General features: G+C 41.7%; 1 protein-coding gene across 10 annotated transcripts in view; it reads right to left on the reverse strand.

Annotated features, from left to right (window-relative positions):
- Nucleotides 1-23,478, reverse strand: part of PTPRT (protein tyrosine phosphatase receptor type T) — a 452,765-nt gene that overhangs the window by 249,133 nt on the left and 180,154 nt on the right. For all 10 annotated transcript variants that reach the window (XM_039728161.1, XM_039728157.1, XM_039728164.1 and 7 more), the window contains exon 6: nucleotides 21,845-22,019. In XM_039728161.1, the coding sequence (XP_039584095.1) occupies nucleotides 21,845-22,019 (175 nt within the window). The remainder of the gene's footprint in view (nucleotides 1-21,844; nucleotides 22,020-23,478) is intronic.

The raw sequence follows: 23,478 nt of genomic DNA on the forward strand, positions 1-23,478 counted from the left end.
TGCTTATCAGGTTATCTTTTCTGGTGGTTTGACAGAGCTCTGTGTCTCTCATGTACAATGTGGTGGCTTAAAGGACTGCTTGTTTTATTCCCTTTAATCAGATACCAACAGAGGAACCTGGGGGGGCAGGGGCAGAATATCAGGATTTGATGCAGCAGCAACAGTTCCCCTCCAGTATCCAACAGTTCTGTTGGAGCAAAATTTGTCTTTACATAAAGACATCTTTTTCATCAATATTTTCACAGGTGCTAGCCTGAAGGATCAAGGTCCTCAGGTTTTAAGGTGGGTTCCAGAATGTGGCAGAATTTTCAGCCTAAGGGGCAGCTGTTGAAAATTGCTCATTTAACAAGGAGAAAGTGTTGGGAAAACTTGTTTTAGACAGACTCCTGCATTTAGAGAAGCTCCCAAATGTATTTCCTAAGTGTGCATTCTAAACTATCAGCCCTATTAACTTTTCTTGTTTAAAAAAATAACAAAAAAGTAGAAAGTAGAAAGGAAACTTCCACTCTCTAGAGGTATAAAAGGAAAAACAAAGCTTTGAAGGCAAATTTCTCAAAGTAAAGAAAATAGGACTTGTAATGAGGCAATCTAAATCTGCTCTAAGGAGTGGAGATGAGGAAGAATATAATTTCTCATGATCTGTTATTTTCTTTAAAAGCCCTTTAGAATGAATGGACAGTTGCCTATATTTGAATTTTACTCCATCTGGTCAAGGAGGAAGATAGATAAAGAAAGTTAAAAACAATTAAAGGAGAAAACCACTTTTCATAAAGCTGTAATTGAAGTGAAAACTTTGAGTGAATCAAGAGCCATACATTTTACAATGAACTGTTTGTTCACCACATCCCTGCATGAGCCCTCCAGTACAGAAAACTTGCTCAAGAAAAGAGAAGCAGATAATTTTTACATTAAGATCTTGTCTTTCCATGAAACATGAATGCTGAGAGCATCTTAATTCCCAGCAGCAGCAGAGTTTGAAATTTTTCAGAATAGATTCAGCAAGGTCCTGAGGGACAGATAATTAAAGAAGCAATACTACCTGTGGGAAGCAGCACACGCTAGGGTATGAATCAAAATCAGGGTTAGAATCCACTGTGTGTCAGCTGGAATAGATCTGCTTCCAATGGCACATCAATTTTAAATGCTTCTGATTCCCAAATTCTGACAGGAGAACAGTGAGGGAGGAGATGAGATCAATACAGAATACTTGAGGTAAAGAACAAACTGATTCAATTTTGGGAGAAGCAGCTTAGTGCTGAACATGCTTTGCAGAAGAGAAAACGCTGTCCAAATGCTGCAGAGGATTCTCTCTCATCCTTGCCACACCTCCCTGCCTGTCAGTCACACCCAGGGGCTGACAGGGACTGTGTGGATCAGGGGAATTGCACAGGGAATCCCTCCCTCATCCCCACTGCCCAGGCTCCATGATTCTGCTTTCTCCATGGTTTCATCCTCTCTCTGTCACCAGAGTGGGTGTGGACAAAACAGAAAAATCAGAGTGCCAGAGTGCTTGCTGAAGAAAATAAGAAGTAAACTGGTCATTAATGTGTGAGTGTGCCATCCTTTCCCCCATCACTCTGTAAATCCCCAGCCCTCAGGGGTTTGTGGTGTCTCTCTGTGCTGTCCTGCACCCTCAAAGACAGATACAACCTCTCCTTCTATTGAGGTGATGCTTCTGTAGAAGAAGAGAGAGAAACTTTGCTGAAGTTTCTTCTCCAGGGTCTTCTTTGAAGGCATTACACCTGTGCACAGGGAGAACTGCAGCCCCTTGTTGTTGCAGTAAGGTAGAAAAATCATAAAGAAAGGATTGATAAAATCAAGCCTGCTCTCCTAAAACCAGTGGCTGGCCTTGTCAAGCTAGCCCTTTGCAAGTTCCCATGTGAAAGCAATCCTGGTGTGAGCAGTTCATTAACACAGCAATCTATTCCTGCGTAAAAACAACCAGCACCTGTATAAATTGTTTTTACCTAGTTAGAAAAGTGAAAACTGTCTCTCACAAATAACTGTCCCTGCATGTACACCCCAGGGGTTTGAGTGACCAATCAATGCAGAGTAACAGCTTCTTAATAACCAATGAAATAATTGGCAAGAAAGCTCCTGACCAATTGGAGTCACACACAAGGTCTATAAAACTGTATAAAAACCAGTTATGTGAATAAAGAATGGCTTTTTCCTCCATGAAGAAAATGGAGTCTGTGTAATTTATTCCCATACCTTGTAAATACAAACCCACCAGAGTGCTTGGTTTTGGCAGAGTGTCCCAGTTCCCACTGCCAGCTTGCCCATGTTACAAATATCTCTTTTTGCACCCATTGCAGTGCTATTGTGCAGCAGCAATTCCCAGCATGAATTCCATTACAGGAGAGAAACTTGTCCCTGGGTATATTTTATACCTTATCTACCGTTTACTTCCTCTCGCTCCCAAATCCCTCTCAAATCAACCTGAGATGGGACAGATGGGGAAAAAAAAGGATTCTTTTCACAAAAAAACAGTGGCTATGGAAAGGGATTCCAACTGAAAAAAAACCACCCATCAAAACACTCTGCTTTCCTCTGCATCTCTTAAAAGTCTTGCAAATGCCAGTGAAAATGATGGGGCGTCTGATGTTTTGACAGAAACAAGAACATCATTAAGGTAAGAGCTGTCAGCAGGTATTTTATTTTCTCCCTGAAGAATATGGCTACTCTTTAGGCATTACTTTTTTTACTAATCTTTTTTCTTTCATTTCCATTCTGTAATTCAATCCTGAATTATGTCATATTTGATTTGGTTGTGAACTGGATAGATTAGGGAGCAGCAGTGATGGCTTGTGAATGTAACCATGTGTGGTTCCCAGTCAGCAGCCAGCAGAGATGCACTAATTGTCCTGCCACTGGGATAAGACAGAAAACTATTCCAAGTCCAGGTGCAGTCCTTGTTTATATAGAATACAATGCTGAGGTAAAATTAATGTAACAGCAAGTGAGTACCCAATATTTTGTTATTTCTTACATGTTAAATAATGGCACCTATAGTTTTTAAAAATAAAAGGTGATTTTCTGTATGTATTAACTACCTCATCAGACTCCAGGTATGAATTAATATTAAAATTCCAGTAAAACCACTGGCAATTCAGGACGACCCACAAACCAGCTCTCCACATTACCAAGGAGGAGGAGGTTCAAGAAAAGCAGGAACAGAGTGCAGAAGGCAACTGGTGAGAAAAAACCAAATAAAGGAATGAGACCAGGGAACCAAATCAGGTGAAATGCAGAGGGAGCAATGCAGAACACACCTGGCCCCAGGCTTTGGGAGAGCCGGGGGTGTGCTCAGAGGAACAATGCCTGGAGGTGCACCATGAATATAAATGAGTGCTGAACCCTGTTACTGGTGGGCTCCAGCTGGGAGAACTGGAGTCCAAATCTGGCAGCTACAGGAACTGCAGTTCTTGACAAACAGAATACTTAAGGTTCACTCAGAGGAAATTCCTGGAAGGTACTCAGAAACCCAGTGACACTTATTTAATCCACCACACAGAATGAGAACTCAAATCCTTCCCCAGAGGAGTGTGACTTGTCAGTCTGGGAGAGAAGATTAGAAAGGCCAGGCAGATCTGTGAGCACAGCCTCCTCAGAAGTTATCAATAAAAGAAAGGACTGAATCAGAGAGGGGAATTACAGCATATTTTATCAGGATTAATAAAATAGATATTTATGATCTCTACTAATTTGCTTGATGGTTGTTATTCAGAAATCCTTGTTTAGTCATTAAAAAGACAAGCCACAAGTATTGTTAGCAAAGGCATTTTCTATAGAAGAACAGCAGACGTATGGGAGAGTGAGTCAGATATTTATGTTCCCTTTAAAAAATAAAATTAGCAAGCTTTTAGAGGAACACACTGTTTCCAGATACATAAAAGCATTCCTGATTATATCTGCAGCTCCCAGCCTATGCAGAAGTTTCACTTGTTCTGGTCTATACACAGCTTTTGCTCCATTCACATGGCAATTCTTAGTGAGAAATACTCCTTCAGAGAGAAAAATCATTATGGAATGTCCTGAGCTGGGAGGGACCCCCAGGATCGCCCAGCCCAGCCCAGCCCTGCACAGACCCCCCAACAGCCCCACCCTGGGCACCCCTGGCAGCGCTGTCCCAACGCTCCTGGAGCTCTGGCAGCCTCGGGGCCATGCCCATTCCCTGGGGGGAGAAACAAAAAACCAATTTTTGGACTCAAAGTTCCTTTACTTTCCTAGTGAATACACAAGAAAGGGAGTGAACAGATGCAAAAATGAGCATAACACATAGAAAATCTGTTTGGCCAAACAAGCTCATTCATCATAGGTGGTAGAGCAGGTTCACATTCCTCCTCAAGTGCTGAGAAAACTGGGAGACACTGCATCTTCAAATCTCCTCATCATCAGCTCCAAATTTGCTAGCCATGTATTTTCTCAAAGCATCGTACACATGGATGTGGTGAAGGCTCTTCATGAAAAAAAAAACCCTACATCTGGTTCAATGCAATCAAATCAATGAAAGATCAAACAAAAATTCTAAAATTATGCATTTTTAGCTACTAAAAAGCTTTTCAGCTTTTGCAAGGACATTCATAGCCCAACATTTCTTCTTTGAAACAGATGGCAGTGGTGTTTACTGTGGGTTCTTTTGCACCACAAATCCACAAAGAAAAAGCTGTTTTCAAGAAGTTTCTTTTTAACCACTGAATAATAAAGTGTCTGGCACTAAAATAATCTTTGTTGCCATGTTCAAAATGATCATCTGAAAAATGAACTGGCTTTGACATGTCCAAAACCAGCACTCCCTGGGGTTTAAAAACATGAAATGCTTTTTTTTTTTGCTAATTACATTTGAAATCACTGTTTTTTTTTCAACTGATAAATAAAACACTAATTGATTATAACTGATGTGACCTCCAGATATCCCAGGCACTGTGCTAATCATCTGCCTGTTCTTTACTTGGAAAAACTGAATTCAAGCCTCCTTTTCAGCCCAGCAGTTTTAGCCCATGGCTTGATGATACAGGGACTCCAACAGGCAGCAATATTCATCTACAAAATGCCTCCTTTTGGGTCACCCACTCCACAAAAACTTTGAGATTCAGGTAGAGATATAATGGCTTATTTTTGCACAAGTTGTGGCAGGGGAGAGGAACTTATTCTTCCCTGACACAGTTAATCATATGACTGCACAAAGCTCCAGACAGAGTAATTCCTCCCTAAGGACATCAAGGACTCTCAGCTCCAAGTCTGATCCTTTTATCCCTGAATTAGAAACCTATTTCCTGGTCAGGATAGGGGAGCAGCACCAAAGCACAGGGAAGTAGGAAGAACTGGGAAAAAAAAAAGGAGAGGTGGATAGGATAGGATAGGATAGGATAGGATAGGATAGGATAGGATAGGATAGGATAGGATAGGATAGGATAGGATAGGATAGGATAGGATAGGATAGGACAAGTAGAGTGGGAAGTTCTGGTTTGGTGGATGGGCAAAAGAATACAAGAAAGGGTGGATTTAAGTGCATAGACAGAAGTAGGAATGGCCACCATTCCTGCAGATGGTAGAAGTTGACCACTGACAGCTAAATTTGAGAAACCCAACCAAGTCCTCTGACATTCATTAAGGTCTCATCCCAAAACAACCTGCAGTGCAAATGAACCACAGAAAACTAAACAAAAAAGTGAATTTTCCTGTTACCACAGGGGTAGGGGGTGCCTGAGCCGCATATTCAAACAAATCATCCACGTGTGTATTTGCTGCACTGGGTTACCTGCTGGGATCACAGAGCAGTGTATTTGATATTTGTATTTGTATTTGATATAGCAGATACTTGACCAACACATTTGTGTACATCCCATAAAATTTCGTCTTCTTCCTGAATATTGATTTCAGGTAAGATTTACCACTCCATATCCTTCATTATTTAATTCCTCTAATTACACTCGTATTTTTTAATTTTCCTGAAAATGGAATCCAGTAGAGTTTTGCTAAATGCATTTCTTTTTTTTTTTTTTTTTTTTTTTTCTCAACTCAGGATGTTTCCAAACAGGAACACACCAACACCAGCAATAGAAAACAGGCTGCAGACCCTCCCAAGGTATCAGACAACTCCTTTAACATGAATTGTTTGAGGTATAATTTCAGGTAAGTGATCCTAACATGCTGGCACGTTTTATGCCATTGGCCTCAGGGCCTCAATCACAGTCATTTAGTTAAATATCACATTAAGTCCCCTAGGTTCAGTTCTTCACAAAAGCTAACAAATACAGGTTTAGAGTGCATGTTTGCACTTGCACATGACAGAGAGCATGGCAGGATCTCCCTGTGCTTGTACTCCTGGGTAACTGCAACCACTGCCCTAAATACACTATAATTTAAAGTTTACTCTGGCATAGAACTACAGCCCTCTAGGAATAATCAGAAATAATCACATGAAGTGATCTCAAGTGCTGGTATTTTGAGCATTCGTTTAGTAGCCTCAGAGAGCAAGTCCTCAGTCACTTTTACAGACAAAGAAAAGCAGGAGTCTTCCTCCAAGGAAGGTCTGCTCTGCTCAGCTCTGGGTACTCAGCTCTGGCAGGTGGATGTCTCATTTTCCCAACTAACAAGCAAATTTCTGTTTGTTTGGAGAATTGCAATCACTGCCATAATTGCTGCCTTTTACTTTGTCTCCCATCTCATCTATTTACAGAAGTTCAGCAAATAGAGTTTGATTCTCTGCTGTGCACACAAAAGGAGTTTTTTTCCTTTCAGGAGCCCTAAAGACCCTCCCTGGAGATGTTCAAAGAATCTGGAGGTGGCACTCAGTGCTCTGGAGTGTGTGACACAGTGGGGACTGGGCACAGGCTGGGCTTGGTGACCCTGGGGGGCTTTTCCAACCAGAATGATTCTCTTTAACTATGACAAGCCTTGAACAACCACAAGGTTATTCAATATATATATAACCTGGGAGAAAACAGAAGGGAAGAGCTCAGTGTTCTGTTTCTTTACCAGCACAAAGCTCCAGCAGCCAATCCCTACACACACAGTCCAGCTCTGGCAAGTATAGCTGGCTTTTTCTCCTAAAATGAGCTTCTAGGATGAGAAAAGCCTGGTGGTGTCTGCAGGGGTCAGCGGGACAAGAAGAACACGGGGATGTAATCAAAGCTGTGCCACACTGATGCTTTTGTGCTTTGTTCAGGTACAGAGCTGGGCTTTGTTTTGGTTTGTGTCACTTAAACACATTTTGTCACAAAGCACTTCACAGTTTGATAATAAAAGTTGACCCATTTCTCCTCAAGGATTTAAACACAGTATCTCACTCATCCAACGACAAGCTGAACTTCTTTTTGCTCTCAGTTTGTGACACAACCTCCTGGAACATTGGTTTTGTTAACAGACACAAACGGTTAGAGAAAGAACATGGTAGATACTGTAGCCTAATGAAGAAACAAATTTAAAGATATATATGTTTTACATAGAATATTAACATTAAATTTTGAAATGAACTGCCTTTCCTCTTCTGCTTTCCACAAAAACACATATAAAGCCACAGGTATCAATAGTGCAGCATCCATACAAGGACTCACACTGCTGGAATTGCTAATAAACCTCCACTACTGTGGAATAACCCTATCAATGCAAGTGTCTTACTGGCCAATTATTAGTCATTTCCTCCATTCCCGTCTACCAGAATTACCTACTGTATTTTCTCCTGTTCAGATTGAAAACAGGATAAATATATGCTGCAGGAACCAGAGGGCCATTTGTCTGATCTTACTGACAGAAGTTTGATTGATGCAAGGAAAATTATCACCTCACCTGCAGCAAAACATTTTGATGTGGGCAGAGGTGTCTGTGAGTGGATAACGTTATAGCTGTCACTCCAGCTGCTGCCCTGGAGAGCAGCTAATGAGAAAGGCAAGGAACGGGTGCCTATAAAAATCTCAGAGCTGACACAAATACCTACAATGGTTTTACCCAAGACAGAATCCTCGCTTTTTTACAGCTTTTCAAGCAGGCAGCAGAGTACATACCACTGAGTGCAGTAAATACAGGAGGCTGCTAATTTACTGTACACAGCCATTTGAAATAGCTTTCATTAGAACACCTCCCCAGCTGCACAGTATGAACTTCAGGAGGCTGTTTCTTCATGCTCTCACGTGGTATTCAGGTCATGTTTTGTGTTAGAAAGTTTATTTTCCTGTAGTTCCTGGCAGCAACACCGTGGAAGCCATGCTCAGCTAAGCAGCAAGTCCATTGTTGATTATTATTTATATAATTTATTTTTTCTGCTCAAACCTCAGATAAATCTGATCCATCTGTGCCACTCATTCCTGCTTTTGAAGCAAAAATATAACTCTGCTAAACCTCTACAACATCCCCCATCCCAAAAATCCCAGGAGTAAAATGCAGGCTCCTAAAGTAAGTTCAGCTGCCAGAGAGTAAATATGGCTCTGAGGCTCCTTAAACTTTAGAGAGTTAAACAAATCCTATGAGCACGCAGTGTAAAAATATTCTGGGGTGTTTTTCATGTGCTTAGAGGTCACAGACACTCCGTGGTTTACATATGTCTATTCATATGCCAGCTGGGATGGTGAGCACTAAGTTGTGTTTTCCAAGTAAATACATCTGTTCAGCTCTTCCCCCTCCCAGTTTCACTCCATCTGATTATCTCCTAGCTGGAGCAACCAGGGAGGCTCTGTCTCAAGCACCGTGAGCCACAGAAGAAGCTCTCACATTTAGGGTCAGGTTGTGGGTTCACTTACCCCAAATGATCAAGGCAAACTTGACAGGGAAAAAAAAACAACTCACAGCTAAGGCTGGCAACCTATTGAGATGTAAGCAACAAAAATAAAACTTAAATGATAAAAACAGAGCCTTTGCTAAGCATCAGTAAATTCTGGATGTAAAAATGCCAAATCAAACCAAACAAAAACCCAAGATGTTAACCAGAAGGGATCACTCCGGCTGGGAGCCTGGGGTAATCACATATCCTCCGAGCAGAGAGAGACATAGATGTCCCAGGATTTTCCTGGGAACTGTGAGAAGCTGTGAGAAAGCTCAGAGAAAGAATTAAAACAATTGCGATCTCAATCTCTGGACCTGGCAGGCAATCCCTGTTTGTCAAAGATGTTTACAAGAAGGAGCTGTCCCTTCTTGGCCAATAGGTAAGAGAAGATTCCTAAAGGCCAGTCGGGTCTTATGTCCACCATTGTTTCTATAAGAACTGTGGAGTTCTAATAATAAAGTGCCTTTTCATGCCTTCTGATGATGGAGTCTCTGTATCACCTTTGTCTGTCCCCTTTGGTGATAATTGGTGATACCTCTGGTGACAGGAGCCCTCCTCTCCCTGCCCACATAAAAAAACCCCAGGGATGAAGCAAACCTCAGGATTTGGTTCAAAAATCCCCACAGCTCCCATAAAAAGTCAGCAACAGTAGTACAAGCAGCCCTAGTAATCTAATGTCCCAGATATAGCAGGCACACACACCAGAAGTGCCTGATAAGAGTTAAGGTGAATCTTTCTTTACCACTCAATAGTTCTCTTTTTATTTCAGGTTTTTATGATACAGAGAGTTTCACAATACCCTGCAGACCTCAACACTCCTTCCAGCCTTCCCTCTCCTGGGCTGTATCTCTGTTTATTTCCAGTTTAAAACTCAGCCTTGAAACATACTTCTTGATTTAGGCTGTTCCCTCAGAGAGACTCCACAGTATTACACCAAAAAGAACAGATCTTTCTTTTTTCACAAAATGCATTTTGAGGCAGTAATAAATGCTAGAAATTCCAATATGCTGCACAGTGTGCTGTTCACCCTGAGAGCTGCAATGATGGGTGGTAGGTGCTGGGATTTCACAAAAAGCATTCCAGAGCCTGTGAGAAATTGAGGAGGATTGAAACTACCATTCATTATTCCTGAAAAAAAAGGAAAGGAAAAGGGTGGGAGAGACAGCACCAAACAAAATCTGAGACTCATTTACTCCAAAAGAATATGTATAATGGCCAAAGTAGCAGCTCAGCTCACTGCTGGTGACAGTCTGGTTGCCAGATCTCAGACTACTTTCTGTGCTTTATTCCTGTCAGAGTTAAAAGGCAGAAATACGAAGAGAAATAGAAGGAATTCTGAAAAAAAATTTTTATTACAATCCCCCTGCAAATCTGGGAGTTTCACCTGCTGGATGAATTCCTGAATTCCACAGCACTTGCTGTGGAGTTGAGAACAAAGGTGACAGGGCTGGAGCTCAGAGCTCTCAGAACAGTAAGGTCACACACAATATCCTTTCATTCATCCTTCATTTTTGCTGGACAGTTGTGTTGATAAAACACCACAGCATTCCCAAGGCACTCATGTACAGATCAAAGGCTTGGCACAGTAGGTGCAGCAGGAGTCCCCATGTTCCCTCAAAATACCCAAAATTTAACATGCCAGGGCACACATTTTGGGGCTGTGGAACAAGTTCAGCCCTCACGGTGTGCAGGGCTAGAAACGTGGTGCAGGAGCACACAAAAAAATCCTGCATGTCCCAGCTGTGAAAGCTTTTCTGTGGCACAGAAATCCCTTCTGGGGTGGGCTCAGGGGATGTCTTTTTGGGACTGACACCAAAAGGGTTTGATTAAAAATAATGTTACATTTAACCACATCTGAACTGAAAACTAGTGACTTCCATCCAGTCTCCATTCGTTACTTGTGGGGTCTCCAGGATACTCTCTCAATAATTCATGTATTATTTGTTACTGTTTGATGGAGAAGTTCACCATGTAGGCAATGATCTCCTGTCATCTCTCAATAATTCGTGTATTATTTGTTATTGTTTGATGGAGAAGTTCACCATGTAGGCAATGATCTCCTGTCATCTCTCAATAATTCGTGTATTATTTGTTATTGTTTGATGGAGAAGTTCACCATGTAGGCAATGATCTCCTGTCACATGAAACACTGCTCATGGAACAAGTGCTTTTCCCTGACCATGTGGGACATGTTTATAGTGCCTTTCCTTGTCTCTGCTGAAGAGGTTTGTGTTGGAATTGGGGAAAGAAATATTAATAAAATCCATGTGCTTAAAGGTTTCCCCATTCCACAGCAAGAAAGAGAACGAAGGGGGTAAAGAAACGTATTCATTGTGGAAACAAAAGAAAATATTTCATAAAAATACCTGAGAGTCCAGATTGATATATTTTCCCCAGAACTGACAGCAGTTCTTCAACAGAACAAGGGACCTTATGAAGACACGTAAGACACATAAATTAACCAAACAAAGCCAAGATTGTGATCAATACAGGTTCACATTCAATACTTCAAGATTGATTATATTTAGAAGAAAGGCTTAAGATCTGTTAGCTGCAAAAGCTGGAAACATCCCACTCAAATAAGGTATAGACGCTACACAGGGAAGATAATTAAGTATTTAAAGAGCTTATCTAAGGCTGGTGAGATTTTCTATAATTTAAAACCTTTCAATCACAATCTTTTTTGAAGACTCCTCTGCTTTATTTACACAGCAGTGCTCATGATGCAGGAATGACTTGTGAATTCTGTGGCCTGCATTTTACAAAATGTCGAATGAGATTAAACATTTTTTTCTTCCTGTCATGACAGCTGTAATTGAAGTGAGATATATGAAAAATAATAAAACTTCCTTATGAGTGTAGAGCTGCTACACCTGAGGCTGAGCTAGACAGAAAATTCTCATCCTCTCTGTTGAAAGTAAATCCTGGAGGAGAGAATAGCCTAGTCCCTAATGAAACTACCACAGCTCTAATGAAGGCTATTAAAATTCCCTTTTTGCTCAGGAAACACCAATAATCCCACTCTAAAGACTATAACATTACTGTGATTCCATAAAGATGAGATATAAAGACATTATGGTGAATTTGAGGATAATTCTATACCAGAATGATTTTCCTTAGTCTCCTTGACTAAATGCAGTGTCAACTAATGCTGAATCAAGTCCCACTGGACAGGCTTTGAGAGGAACATGCATGTGGGGAAAAAGCTCTATCTTGAAGAAAAAAATATATTTTTCCTAATCATTCCATTTTTAAATCCTGTAAGAAAAAATAATGAAACAGTCTTAAGGAATCCTGGTGGCTATACATATATATATATATATATAATTTTATATAAAATACTTGTTTATGACAAGACTTCAATTCTCAAGAGCAGTTCAGTTTGTGACTACAACAATGAGCATAAAACCTTCCACAAGCAGAATTATTACTGTGTGCTCTGAATGGCCTCACCAAAATGCAAATAAATCAATGTACCAAAGTTCTGGGTTGTCCATGAAGCACCATATTCTTGACACGAGTGAAACCAAATTATCTACGAGGCTACTCAAGTAGAGCACAGGTGAGGTTAAGTAAAAGGGAGGTGGGACACAACAATGTAAGAGCAAGCACAAAAGTGTTTATATTTAGAGTTTGAAAGGCTCCTCAAGCAGAGCACAGATGAGGTTAAGTAAGTAAAAGGGAGGTGGGAGAGTACAATGTAAGAGCAAGCACAAAAGTGTTTATATTTAGAGTTTGAATCTCAGAATCATGGGAAATAGTGATAAATCACTATTTGGTAAGCAATCTGGGTCAGAAGACTCAGTAATACCCCACTGCTGATCAAAAGGCAGCAGGATATGGTCAGCAGTGTTCACAAGTGTCAGTCAAAAAGTCATCATCAGCAGCAAAATAAGGTTTTGTGTAACGTGAAGAAAAGAGAAAATTGTAGAAGTAATCCAAACCTCTTCCATTTTAATTTGTGTCTGTACCCTGCTGAGGGAACAAAGAGTTTGTAAGTTGTAGTCTGTCATGTAAGTCAGTAGTAGCTGCAGGGTAACAAATAGGACAGTAAAGCATATGCAAAGTCTGATTTATGGGATCCAAACAGAGAGAGCCCAAGTCTTGCAGCTATTTGCATCTTCCTCACATGCAAACAAGCACTGATGGAAAGTTTCCAGCTGAGAAAGAGAGAGAGAGAGGCAAGAGATGCACTGGAGAGAAACCTGTTAAGAAAAAAAAGGAGAAAGAGGACTGGAATAATTTCTTTAGATGGGTTTTGTGTGTCTTGGCACCAGAGCAGAGCACAATCACAGAATCACAGAAGGTTTTGAGTTGGAAGGAACCCTAAAATTCACCTCATTCCAACCCCCTGCCATGGCAGGGACACCTTCCACTATCCCAGGCTGCTCCAAGCCCCATCCAACCTGGCCTTGGGCACTTCCAGGGATCCAGGGGCAGTCCCAGCTTCTCTGGGAATCCTCTGCCAGGGCCTCAGCACACTCTGAGTAAAGAATTTCATCCCAGCATCTAATCTAAATATCTTCTAGTTTAAAACCATTCCTGCTCACCTTGAAGGTGTAATAGTGCATCTGTTCAACAGGCAGTGTGGACTTTTGGGAGCTAGGAAACATCATATTATGCTTCTGCCAGGGCCTGAGCACATTCTGAGTAAAGAATTTCATCCCAGCATCTAATTTAAATCTCTCTAGCTTAAAACCATTCCTGCTCACCTTGAAGGTGTAATAGTGCATCTGTTCAACAGGCAGTGTGGACTTTTGGGAGCTAGGAAACATCATATTATGGGTTTTCCTTCTCAAATTCCTAGACCAATTAATAAAATAGTTGCAGGATTTGCTGTAACCATCACCCCATTGCTCAGCAAGTCTTAGATCTTAAGCAGTTTTAGAAGTCACAGCTGGACAGGGATGATGGGGAGGGTGTGACTTGAAGCAGTCTCCCAGTACCAGAGCAATTCACCATGGCAAAAAATCAGCACATCAGAGCAAAGCTGGAAAGCAGTGCCAAGGTCTGAGGGGTTGGTTCTATGAGAAGAGTGTTTCATCAGCTTGCATCATGAATGGATGCTGGGAAATTATGTGCCTTGAAAAATAAAGCATTCTTCAGTTTGGTAGAGATGGAAAAGGAGGGCTGCAATGTGTCCACTCCAAGCTGCAGTTCTGGCTGTTCATGGTTCTATGAGAAGAGTATTTCATCAGCTTGCAGCTGAATGGATGCTGGGAAATTACTTGCTTTGAAAAATAAAGCATTCTTCAGTTGGGTAGAGATGGAAAAGGAGGGCTGCAATGTGTCCACTCCAAGCTGCAGTTCTGGCTGTTTCCTGGTCTCACAGTCTCAGTGAACTAACTTCCAAGTGATCATTCTTTCCTTAACGCTGCAACAGGCTCTTCAATCTCTTCATTCAGACAGGACAAATGCAAACATCATCAGCTCCCTGGAGTTCAGTCACACTGCCTCGGAAAGCAAACCAGCTCAGCTCCAGCATTCAGAGCTAAATGCTATGCACACATTAAAAATCCCATTCACCTGAATTCCTGATATAAACTCCTGCAATGGTCTCCATTCAGCACCACTGACAGACTCCAAAAGCCTTCTGCCAGCTCCCAGATTGGAAGCTAAGAAGATTCTGGAGCTGCCTTAATGCCAGTATCCTTAGCCCCATCATCAGTCAAGTGTTTACAGAGCTCCCATCATTTGTTTCCTCGTGAACTTTCAACCTTTTTTACTTCAGGATTAGAGGCTCAACTTGTAAATGCCAGCCTCTAAACCAGCAGAGGAGGTGAAACTTCCAGAGTCTGTAGGGGTGTGTTGGCAGGAGGGAGAAGAGTGTGTGTGGCACCCAGACCTGGAATCTCTGATGGATGAACACCCACAAGAAGCAAGAGATTAACGAGGGGTTAAACCTCACCACAATCCAAAGTGTTCCAAGATGTACAAAACAAAAGAAAGCTAAGCTAAGTAAGTCAGGACAATGTAAAGAAACAACAAATAATTTTAACTGTTTTATATCTTGCCTTGCAGTTTGTTTAAAAACAATAAAAATAAACTCTGGGCATATGTTTCACACATCCTAAGAAACCCAACCGTGCACTGTGCAGACTCACAGGGTGCTGCCAGCAAAAAATGAATGCTCAAATCCAAGCAAAGACAGCTGGGAATTCATCAGCACCTGGCTCAGGGCAGAAGTTGTCCCTTCCACAGGTGAATGTTCAACTTCTTAGTTTGGTGTCCTACAGAAAATGCAGAATTTTGCACAAAGCCTGTTAGCTGGAGGAAATACTGCGTGCCTGAAAGAGATCTGTTCAGCTTCTTAGTTCAGTGTCCTACAGTGTCCAAATGTAGGATTTTGCACAAAGCCTGTTAGCTGGAGGAAATACTGCATGCCTGAAAGAGATCAGTATCTGAGCTTCTTTAGCACCTGGTGCTGCAAAATTTTTAAAAGTTCCAGTAACCACATTGGCTTTAGGTATTTGCATCTACAGAAACAGTCTTCTCTTTTCTGTGGAAATTAATTGTTTTTTTCCCACACACATGGGATCTACAGGTCACACTGTATTGCAAATACACCCTTTTTTTTGTAGGTTTATTATTAAAGATTCTCGTACTAACAATAACCCATTCTTACTAAGAAATCTGGTGCATCTTAGCTTGCATTTCACATCAAGTAAACACATTATTTTTTGGATTTTTTTGTTGTTGTTGGCGTGGGTTTTTTGTTTGTTTTTTCTGCTGCAAAAGAAGTAGATTTTGGTGCAAAAGGGGTATTCCTGCCCTGCTGAGGTAACAGCTCATGCTCAACAATTACATCCCATAAATGCCCAATTCTGCCTGAACCATCCCAGAATCTTCACCAACATCCATGAATGGTGACAGATGACACTTCAATGGAGTTTTCTTGAATGGAAAGCAGTTAACAACATTGTAACCACAGAGTGGATAAATTAGGAACAGCTTTAGATCCTATTTTTCAGGACAAGCCCATTAATAACTTCCCTACAATTTTAAGCATGCAGAGGAAGGATGAGCAGAGGAGAGTTAACAATGAATGTGACTCATCTTTCTTGCTAAGTCTTTAAGTTCAGTCATAAGCAAAAAAAAAAAAAAGTGTAATTTTGAATTTTAATGTCACATGAGCATCATTAACAATCAATTTGCATGGAAATCTGAACTTTAAAAAGGAACAAAGAATGAAAAGCTGCCAGGTTTGTTTGATAATGGCACATATCTGGTGGTCATTCTCTGCAAGGACACTTCCAGGCAGCAAAGGCCTGTGTTCTTTGTATTTTATGTTCTTTTCTGAGCATCAACAGTCCTGAGTTAATCTCTATGTAGTTGCCTTAAACCTCCTTAATAATTCTAACTAGAAACTAAAAAGTTTGCATGTATATCATGTATTTAGTGGTGTGATAGGAGAGCCATTATCATTTCCCAGGTTGTTAGAAACAAGGTCAAGTTTAAACCCTGAGTGCTCCCTGCTCACCTTACAGATGAACAAAAAGATTGCTGAAGAGAAACAAAAAAAACAGTTGGGAAAAATATAGATTAAATTGAGAATACACCATTAGCTTATTAACTTGTACCCCTTGTGGATTTGTATTCCTCCTAAATGTGTTTGTTTACAAATATAAACATATTTCTTGTTGATTAATATGAACAAGAGAAACCAGCAAACATATTCTGGACCATTACAGCAGGTCTGTGTGGCACTGGATGCAATGCTGACAACTGGATCCATTCTATAAACTGCACATTTATCATTCCTCAAGGAAATGGCTTCATTTCCCAGCTCTGTTTTGGAAGTTAAACATAAGGGGAGGGAAATATTTCCTTTTGAGAGGACTCATGTTTCATACTACTGAAAATCTACAATACAACAGCTTTGTCTTGCATCTCCTTCGTTGGCTTCACAGATATGAAGTTGTATGGAAAGAAGAAAAATTGGAGTGCTTGTAATTTCTTTGCCTCCTCTTTTCTTACCACACACCCACCCCATGATTAAAACCGAGTTAAAGCAACAGCTGCTGAGCTGCACTGAATTAAACAGAGCAGTGACAAGTTCAGGTAATTACCAGCTAACACCAACAAAGGGATTGTTACATTCCCTACACCACTATGACAGCAAAGAAATAAAGGCAGAAGTGGCTTTTCCAGACACTCTGTTAATGACAGAGCCACTCTCCCTCATTCAGATATTTCAGAGGCAGCACAAACAGCCTGGATGCCCCTCCCAGGCTGGGTGTAGTGCTCAGAGCTGCATCACTGGGTGTTTTAGCAGATCTGAACTCAGCTCCTCACAGCACAGCACAGCACAGCACTGGACACATAGTGTGCTTGTGCAAACTGGGAGGAAAGAGGCAAAGAGAGAGCAGGCAGCCCAAGGGAGCCCTCATTATCAGTGTCCTGACACTGCTGGGAGCACCAGCCAGGGAGTGACTCCTGCTCACAGGCTGGTAGCTTTGAGGGCCTTGATTAATGTGCAGAACTCAGGCAGATGAATTCAGACGTGCCCAGAAACTTCTGTGATCTGGATGACCCTGATAAATTCAGATAGGAATCTTCACTCCTGCCAGCTGCTTATTAATGCACATGGGAAAAATGCTTTTTTTAGCAGTAAAATCTAAACCAGACGTGTCACAGCTGAGCTTGTCTCCCAAAGAGTTCTAAGGGACAGAGGGACGTGGTCTTCCAGCCACCCTGATGGCAAAAGAGGACAGTTCCAATACTGAACCTACTTTTCATATTCACACCCCATCTCCTGGGTGGAGTATGGGGACCTGAGCATCACCAGCAGAGCTTATATCACCCCATGATGGCAAGGATGTTGTGTCCATTTTAATGAGCACATTTGGCATGAGTATCTCAGAGTATAGAACTGTCTGTGTATCAGGCATGAAAACATTAAAAAAAACCAAACAAAAACAAAAAGCCAAAATCCCAAACAAACAAACAAAAACCCAACCAACCAACCAAAAAACAACAAACCTAACCCTCCCTCCCCCCCAAAAAAAAACCAAACAAAAAAAAGAAAAAAACCCAATACAGTAAATATTTAAAGGGTCTTTTTCATATTCATCACATCTCTCCATAACAGCTCCATAGGAAGTGAAAAACTTTGCAGTTGGTGAGTCTCCTCTATGATTACATGGAACTTTCTCTTCATCCCAGGAACACATTCCAGAGTGTGTTACACACACATGGATCACACACTTCCATGCCCACACCGAACTTTTTGTTTGTAAGGAAATCAATGGAGAGCCTGATGTGACTTTTCTAGAACCACCTCCAGCCCAAGATCAGCCTCAGCTCAACAACAAAGATGTTTTCATTTCTTATGGCTTTTAAGCTCCAGAAAATTCTTTCTCCTAGTGGGACTTCCTGCTGTTGGATATTTAACTGAAACTATTCTGGAGTCAGCTCTAGTAATAAATACTGAGAGACCAAAATACCTGTAGACCTTCTTCTTGATGAGTCTGTCTTAGAACTGTATATCTGAATTTTTTCACAGTGTATTTCATACTGGAGAAGATTCCATATAAGGATTTATTTAAATAGGAAATTATTTATCATGTTTTTCACACCCGAGTATCTCAACTCCAGCAATTTGACAGGTTTTTTTGATTCGGTTCATTGTTTAGTGCTTTTGTCTATGCTGTTTTCCTTTGTTTTGTGCTTTGGGGTTACTTCTATTTTGTAAATTCTGGTGCCTGCTTTTAGGAAGAGACTCAATCACTCAAGCAGATTTCAGTGTGTACCTGGTGAGTTAATAAACAGATGGTGGAATTACAGTGATGAGCATCACACCAGAAAATACCCAGAGAGAGAATGATAAACAACCCTGACAAGGAGCCCACCTCTCCCTCTGGTACCACTCATGGCATCAGCTCCTCCTGTGACTGATAAAAGCCTGATAAAAGCAAAAGTGAGCTGTCCCAAATATCACAGCGATGACAGAAAGCCTCTCAGGTAAGAGACAGGTTATTTTTCCAGCCAAACACTTTGAAAATCAACTAACACAAAATTGAAGAGACCTAGAACATCCACTTGGAGGTCTGTGGAGAGGCTGGGCTGAGGCTCAAGAGGCTCCTCCTACCCCTGGAGTAGCAGAACAGACCCCACAAAAATGCAAAGAGCCTTGAAAGGATGTTAGGGTAGCAACAGGTAGCAGGAAACTCATTTTGAGAGGCTTCTGGAGAGTGAAAACCTCAGAAAAACTGGCTTATAAAAATGTGGTATAGATGCTGTAATATTCCCTGTTTATCAGCTCTGATATATTGAGTGATTAATTTGGGCATCCAGAGTTCCTGAAAGGGACCAAGGAATAAAAAACCAACAGCAAACAGTCTTCCATACACCCCCACAGAGTTTAAAATGTTATCCACAGCCTTACCTAATGTGACAAGTGTGCTGGAAGGACACCAGCATTAATACAAACCTTAAATAATAAAATTCTAGCCAATTCCCACAGTATTTTAAACAATCTTTATACAAGCAAGGCCTACATTTTGTTCAGAATAGAAGGAACTGCCACACAGCTTTTACTTAAAAGAAAATTACAGGCAGGAAATGTTCCATTCAGGTGTGAGCAGTGTAGTGAGACAGAGAATCTCTGGGGTTTTTTTAAACTGCCCTGTACAAAATTGTATTAAATTACTATATGTGAGAGAGAAGAAATAGAGAGGAGCTATTTCCACTGGAGCACCAAAGGATGGCAAGGGGGGCAGATGGAAATGATAGGTTTTCCTGGCTATTATGATTGGAGAGTGCAAAGAGAAGAATAAATGTATTGTCATTTATTCAAGCCAGAAGACAGAGAAGCATTAGCACATGCAGCAAATAGCTGACTAGAGAGCAGCATTTTCATAAAATTACAAATGTATTTCCTGCCACTAAACATACCAGAATAATTTGGAACTAATACTGTTATATTCTTTTGTATAAAATTGCCAGTAATTTCTTTTCAATAATACATTGCTGTCAGTGAAGGTGCCCACAGACAATTAAGGTGGTGTGTTTAATTTCACTGATCATTCAGTTTGCTGAAACAGGTATTTACTGCCCAATTTGGGGTTTAGGAGTATGCACATTTCAAAGTAAAACTTCTCTTTTGATATCTACCAAAATTTTTTATTCAATATTGAGAAATGTAAACTATTTTCTGCTCTAAATACTCCAATAAAACTTCTTATGCATAGGGAAGCAAACAGATCTTTCAATTAAAAAGATGACATAGACACACTTTTAAATCTTAATCTTTGTTGAAGAAACACCCTGTGATATTATGTTTCTCTGATCAGGACAAAGCACATGAGAAGCAGAGATTTAGCTTGGATTTAGCAGGTTTAGGAGCAGGACTATCAATTGAGCAAAACCTCAATTACAGGCTAATTGAATGTATGCTCAAGCACATTATTACAATTCAATAATCATCTCTTCAGAATTAAACAATTTCAGTTTTCTTTCATTTCTGCCTGTGCACATGCATTACAAATTTGCTATTATTCACACTAAAATTAGTCAGGCTGGTTGGAAGCCCAGTGTGGCACCAAACTGACCTCAAATGAGCCACTTAACCTCACCTGCTTCCTAATCAGGGATGAGGAGCAGGGTGGGACCTTCCCATAACACTTTGTTCCTGGTAAAGTTCCTTCCAGGTGGGTGCATTGCTGAGCAATCCAGCAATTAAGCCATCAGCATATTTCCATGGACATCCAGCCATTCATGGTTTTAATTTATTCTTCTATTGTTTTTTCCCTGTTTGCATCAACAAACATGAAGTTCTCAAGCTGCACCAAGGGAAATATAGGTTGGATATTGGGAAAAAGCTTTTCATGGAAAGAGTGATAAAGTTGTGTCATGGCTGCCCGGGGAGGTGGTGCAGTCCCCATCCCTGGGTGTGTTTAACAAAGCCTGGATGTGGCACTGGGTGCCAGGGTTTGGTTGAGGTGTTTGGGTTGGACTCGACGATCTTGAAGGTCTCTTCCAACCCAGTGATTCTGTGAATTCCAGGCACCTAAATGAGCCAGGAATGCTCTGATAGCTGCTTGCCCTGGAAAGCCGCTTTCCCTCTGTTTAGCTGTGGTACAATCCTAGGTGTACCACTCCTGGCAGCTCAATCCCCTTTTAGTCATGAGTTAATTCCCCCAGATTTGAACAAGATACAAGATCATTGTGTGGGAATGAAAAGCACTTGGCATCCAGCAGAAGTATTCTCCTTGTGATCTGTGTGGTCCAAACATCTGCACCACACAACACTGCAAGGCACAACAGAGGCATCTGATCACCAAAGGACAGATCAGCTGGCAGAAAGCAGCTCAGTGGACAATCTGATCTCGTTTCTACAGCTGCCCTCTGTTTTCATACCCTCCATTTAAATCAGTAAATTACATCCTCAGAGCAGACCCAGACTTCAAATTCCTCTCACCCCAAACACAGAGTACCTCAGGAACAACCCAGCCACCATCTGAGCTCACCACCTAAGAGTCGGTGAGCACTCCTGTGGTGCAGCTCAAGGTAGGTTTAAAAAATAAAAAAATAAATGAGAACCCAGCATAGAGGATAGCACTTCACCTGCCTCAGGAAGGTGAGATTAAGACACACCTTGCATGTGTCAGACTCTTGAATCATGGTAATTAATATGGCTAAAATCCAAATACCCTTCAAGAACTACTGATGCTTCTACTCTGGACTTCAGGGCGTCAGCAGAATCAATCCCAGCATTTACTGCCAGCAGCCTTGAACAGTCTCTGCTGACATGCAATGCTCCACCACAAGATTATTTCTGCCTGATAAAATACTGGAAAGGAAAGCAGCTTGTGAAGCTGATTGACAGCCAAACTATTCAGCTGACTACAGTAAAAGTCTCCACAGCCACTATATTTTACAAGAAAACTTTACAAAGAGGGCCGTGTCCAAAGCTTTAATTCAAACACTCAAGACACCAACTTAAACTCACGCCACTTTCACCCTTTCTCCTTATTTTAACACGAACTAAAGAAGGCCCGACAGAATGCCAGTTTTTATAGACAGTTATCCCCCAGGAGACGACACTCCTTGTGCACGAAGATGCTTTGCTGCTCCTACCTTTGACGATGAGCTCGGCGTAGTTGGAGACGCCGGAGCCGCCGTCGGAGCGGATGACGCAGCGGTACTTGCTGATGCTGCGCTGCGACGTGTCGGCCACGCTGACCGTGGCTGAGAAACGCCTGTGGTTGACCACTCGAGTGACCATCAGGGCTGTGTCCCTCCCGTTCCACTGCTGCAGAGGCAGAGAGAAATAATGCCGTGATGGAGACGGGTTATGTGTGGGTGCATCCGTGTGTAAGTCGCTCCTTGGGGTGCTTCACGTGGTCAGAGCGCTGTGTTCATGTTTTGGGAGAGGTTTTGGATAAGCACGGCTTTTCAAGGGGAGAATTCAGCCATTCCCTCAGGAAATCCACAGGGCTGTGTGAGCTGGGCTCTAAATATTCTTATACACAGGTGAGGGTGGAGAGGCCCTGGCACAGGGTGCCCAGGGAAGCTGTGGCTGCCCCTGGATCCCTGGAAGTGGCCAAGGCCAGGTTGGACAGGGCTTGGAGCAGCCTGGGACAGTGGAAGATGTCCCTGCCCATGGCAGGGGGTGGCACTGGATGAGCTTTAAGGTCCCTTTCAACCCAAACCTCTGATTCTATGATATATTTAAGTTTGTATTTCTATTTAATATTTGAGATATATCTGGACTTTTGGTGGGTTCTAAGGATACAAAGAGGGTAAAGTGTCTGGAAGGGAACTCATTTGAGGGGCAGGACACTGAGGACACTTTGCTTGGTCAGAGTAGGAACTCTGTGACAGGGACAGGAGCCAGGGAATGGCTGGAGCTGTGCCAGGGAGGGTCAGGCTGGAGATCAGGGAAAGGTTCTTCCCCAGAGGGGCTGGCACTGCCCAGGCTCCCCAGGGAATGGGCACGGCTCCGAGGCTGCCAGAGCTCCAGGAGCGTTGGGACAGCGCTGCCAGGGGTGCCCAGGGTGGGGTTGTTGGGGGGTCTGTGCAGGGCTGGGGCTGGGCTGGGTGATCCTGGGGGTCCCTTCCAGTTCAGGATATTCCATGATTTTAAGATTGGTTCCTGCAAAGGCTGCAGAGGGGCAGCTCTGCCTGCCACTGTGCAATTCCACCCAGAGTAAATAGAGGCCCATCTTGGATGTGAAAACACAACAGCTGAAGGCTTTTTGTTCACCTGGAAAATACTGCAAATTAACAGATTCTGTAAATTTGGCCTTTTCAGATGCAAAACTCTGATTCTGGACCAATTTAAATAAATTGGTTGGATGAGCAGACATCCTTGTATATCCAATATTCCCCAATAAACCTCTCTACCAATGCCAGACCACATTTTTCCAGCTGGAAAAAGGACAGATGAAGAATTAGCCAGAAATTGTTCTTCACAGTATAAACACCTCAACTTGCTCATTTGTCCAGTTTATTAGGAATTTTAAAGAAAGCACATTGCTATTTTGGCAGTTTCCACTAAACAGTTTTTAGGGGTGTTTCCAAGGCTATTTTCATTAAATGTTGCAGTTTTAGAGAATGGAAAGCAGGTTTTCATTAACAATAACAATTCCTTCTTCCCCAGCTCTACTTCTCACAGGCAAAGGTTTATATTGCTGCAGGTCAGAATTGTTTTCACACACGTCTAATTGTAACTGGGGAGATATTTTAATGAAAGAACCAAAAAAAGATAA

This window comes from Passer montanus, unplaced genomic scaffold (assembly GCF_014805655.1).
Source record: "Passer montanus isolate IOZ18808 unplaced genomic scaffold, ASM1480565v1 scaffold64, whole genome shotgun sequence".
NCBI classification, from domain to species: domain Eukaryota; kingdom Metazoa; phylum Chordata; class Aves; order Passeriformes; family Passeridae; genus Passer; species Passer montanus.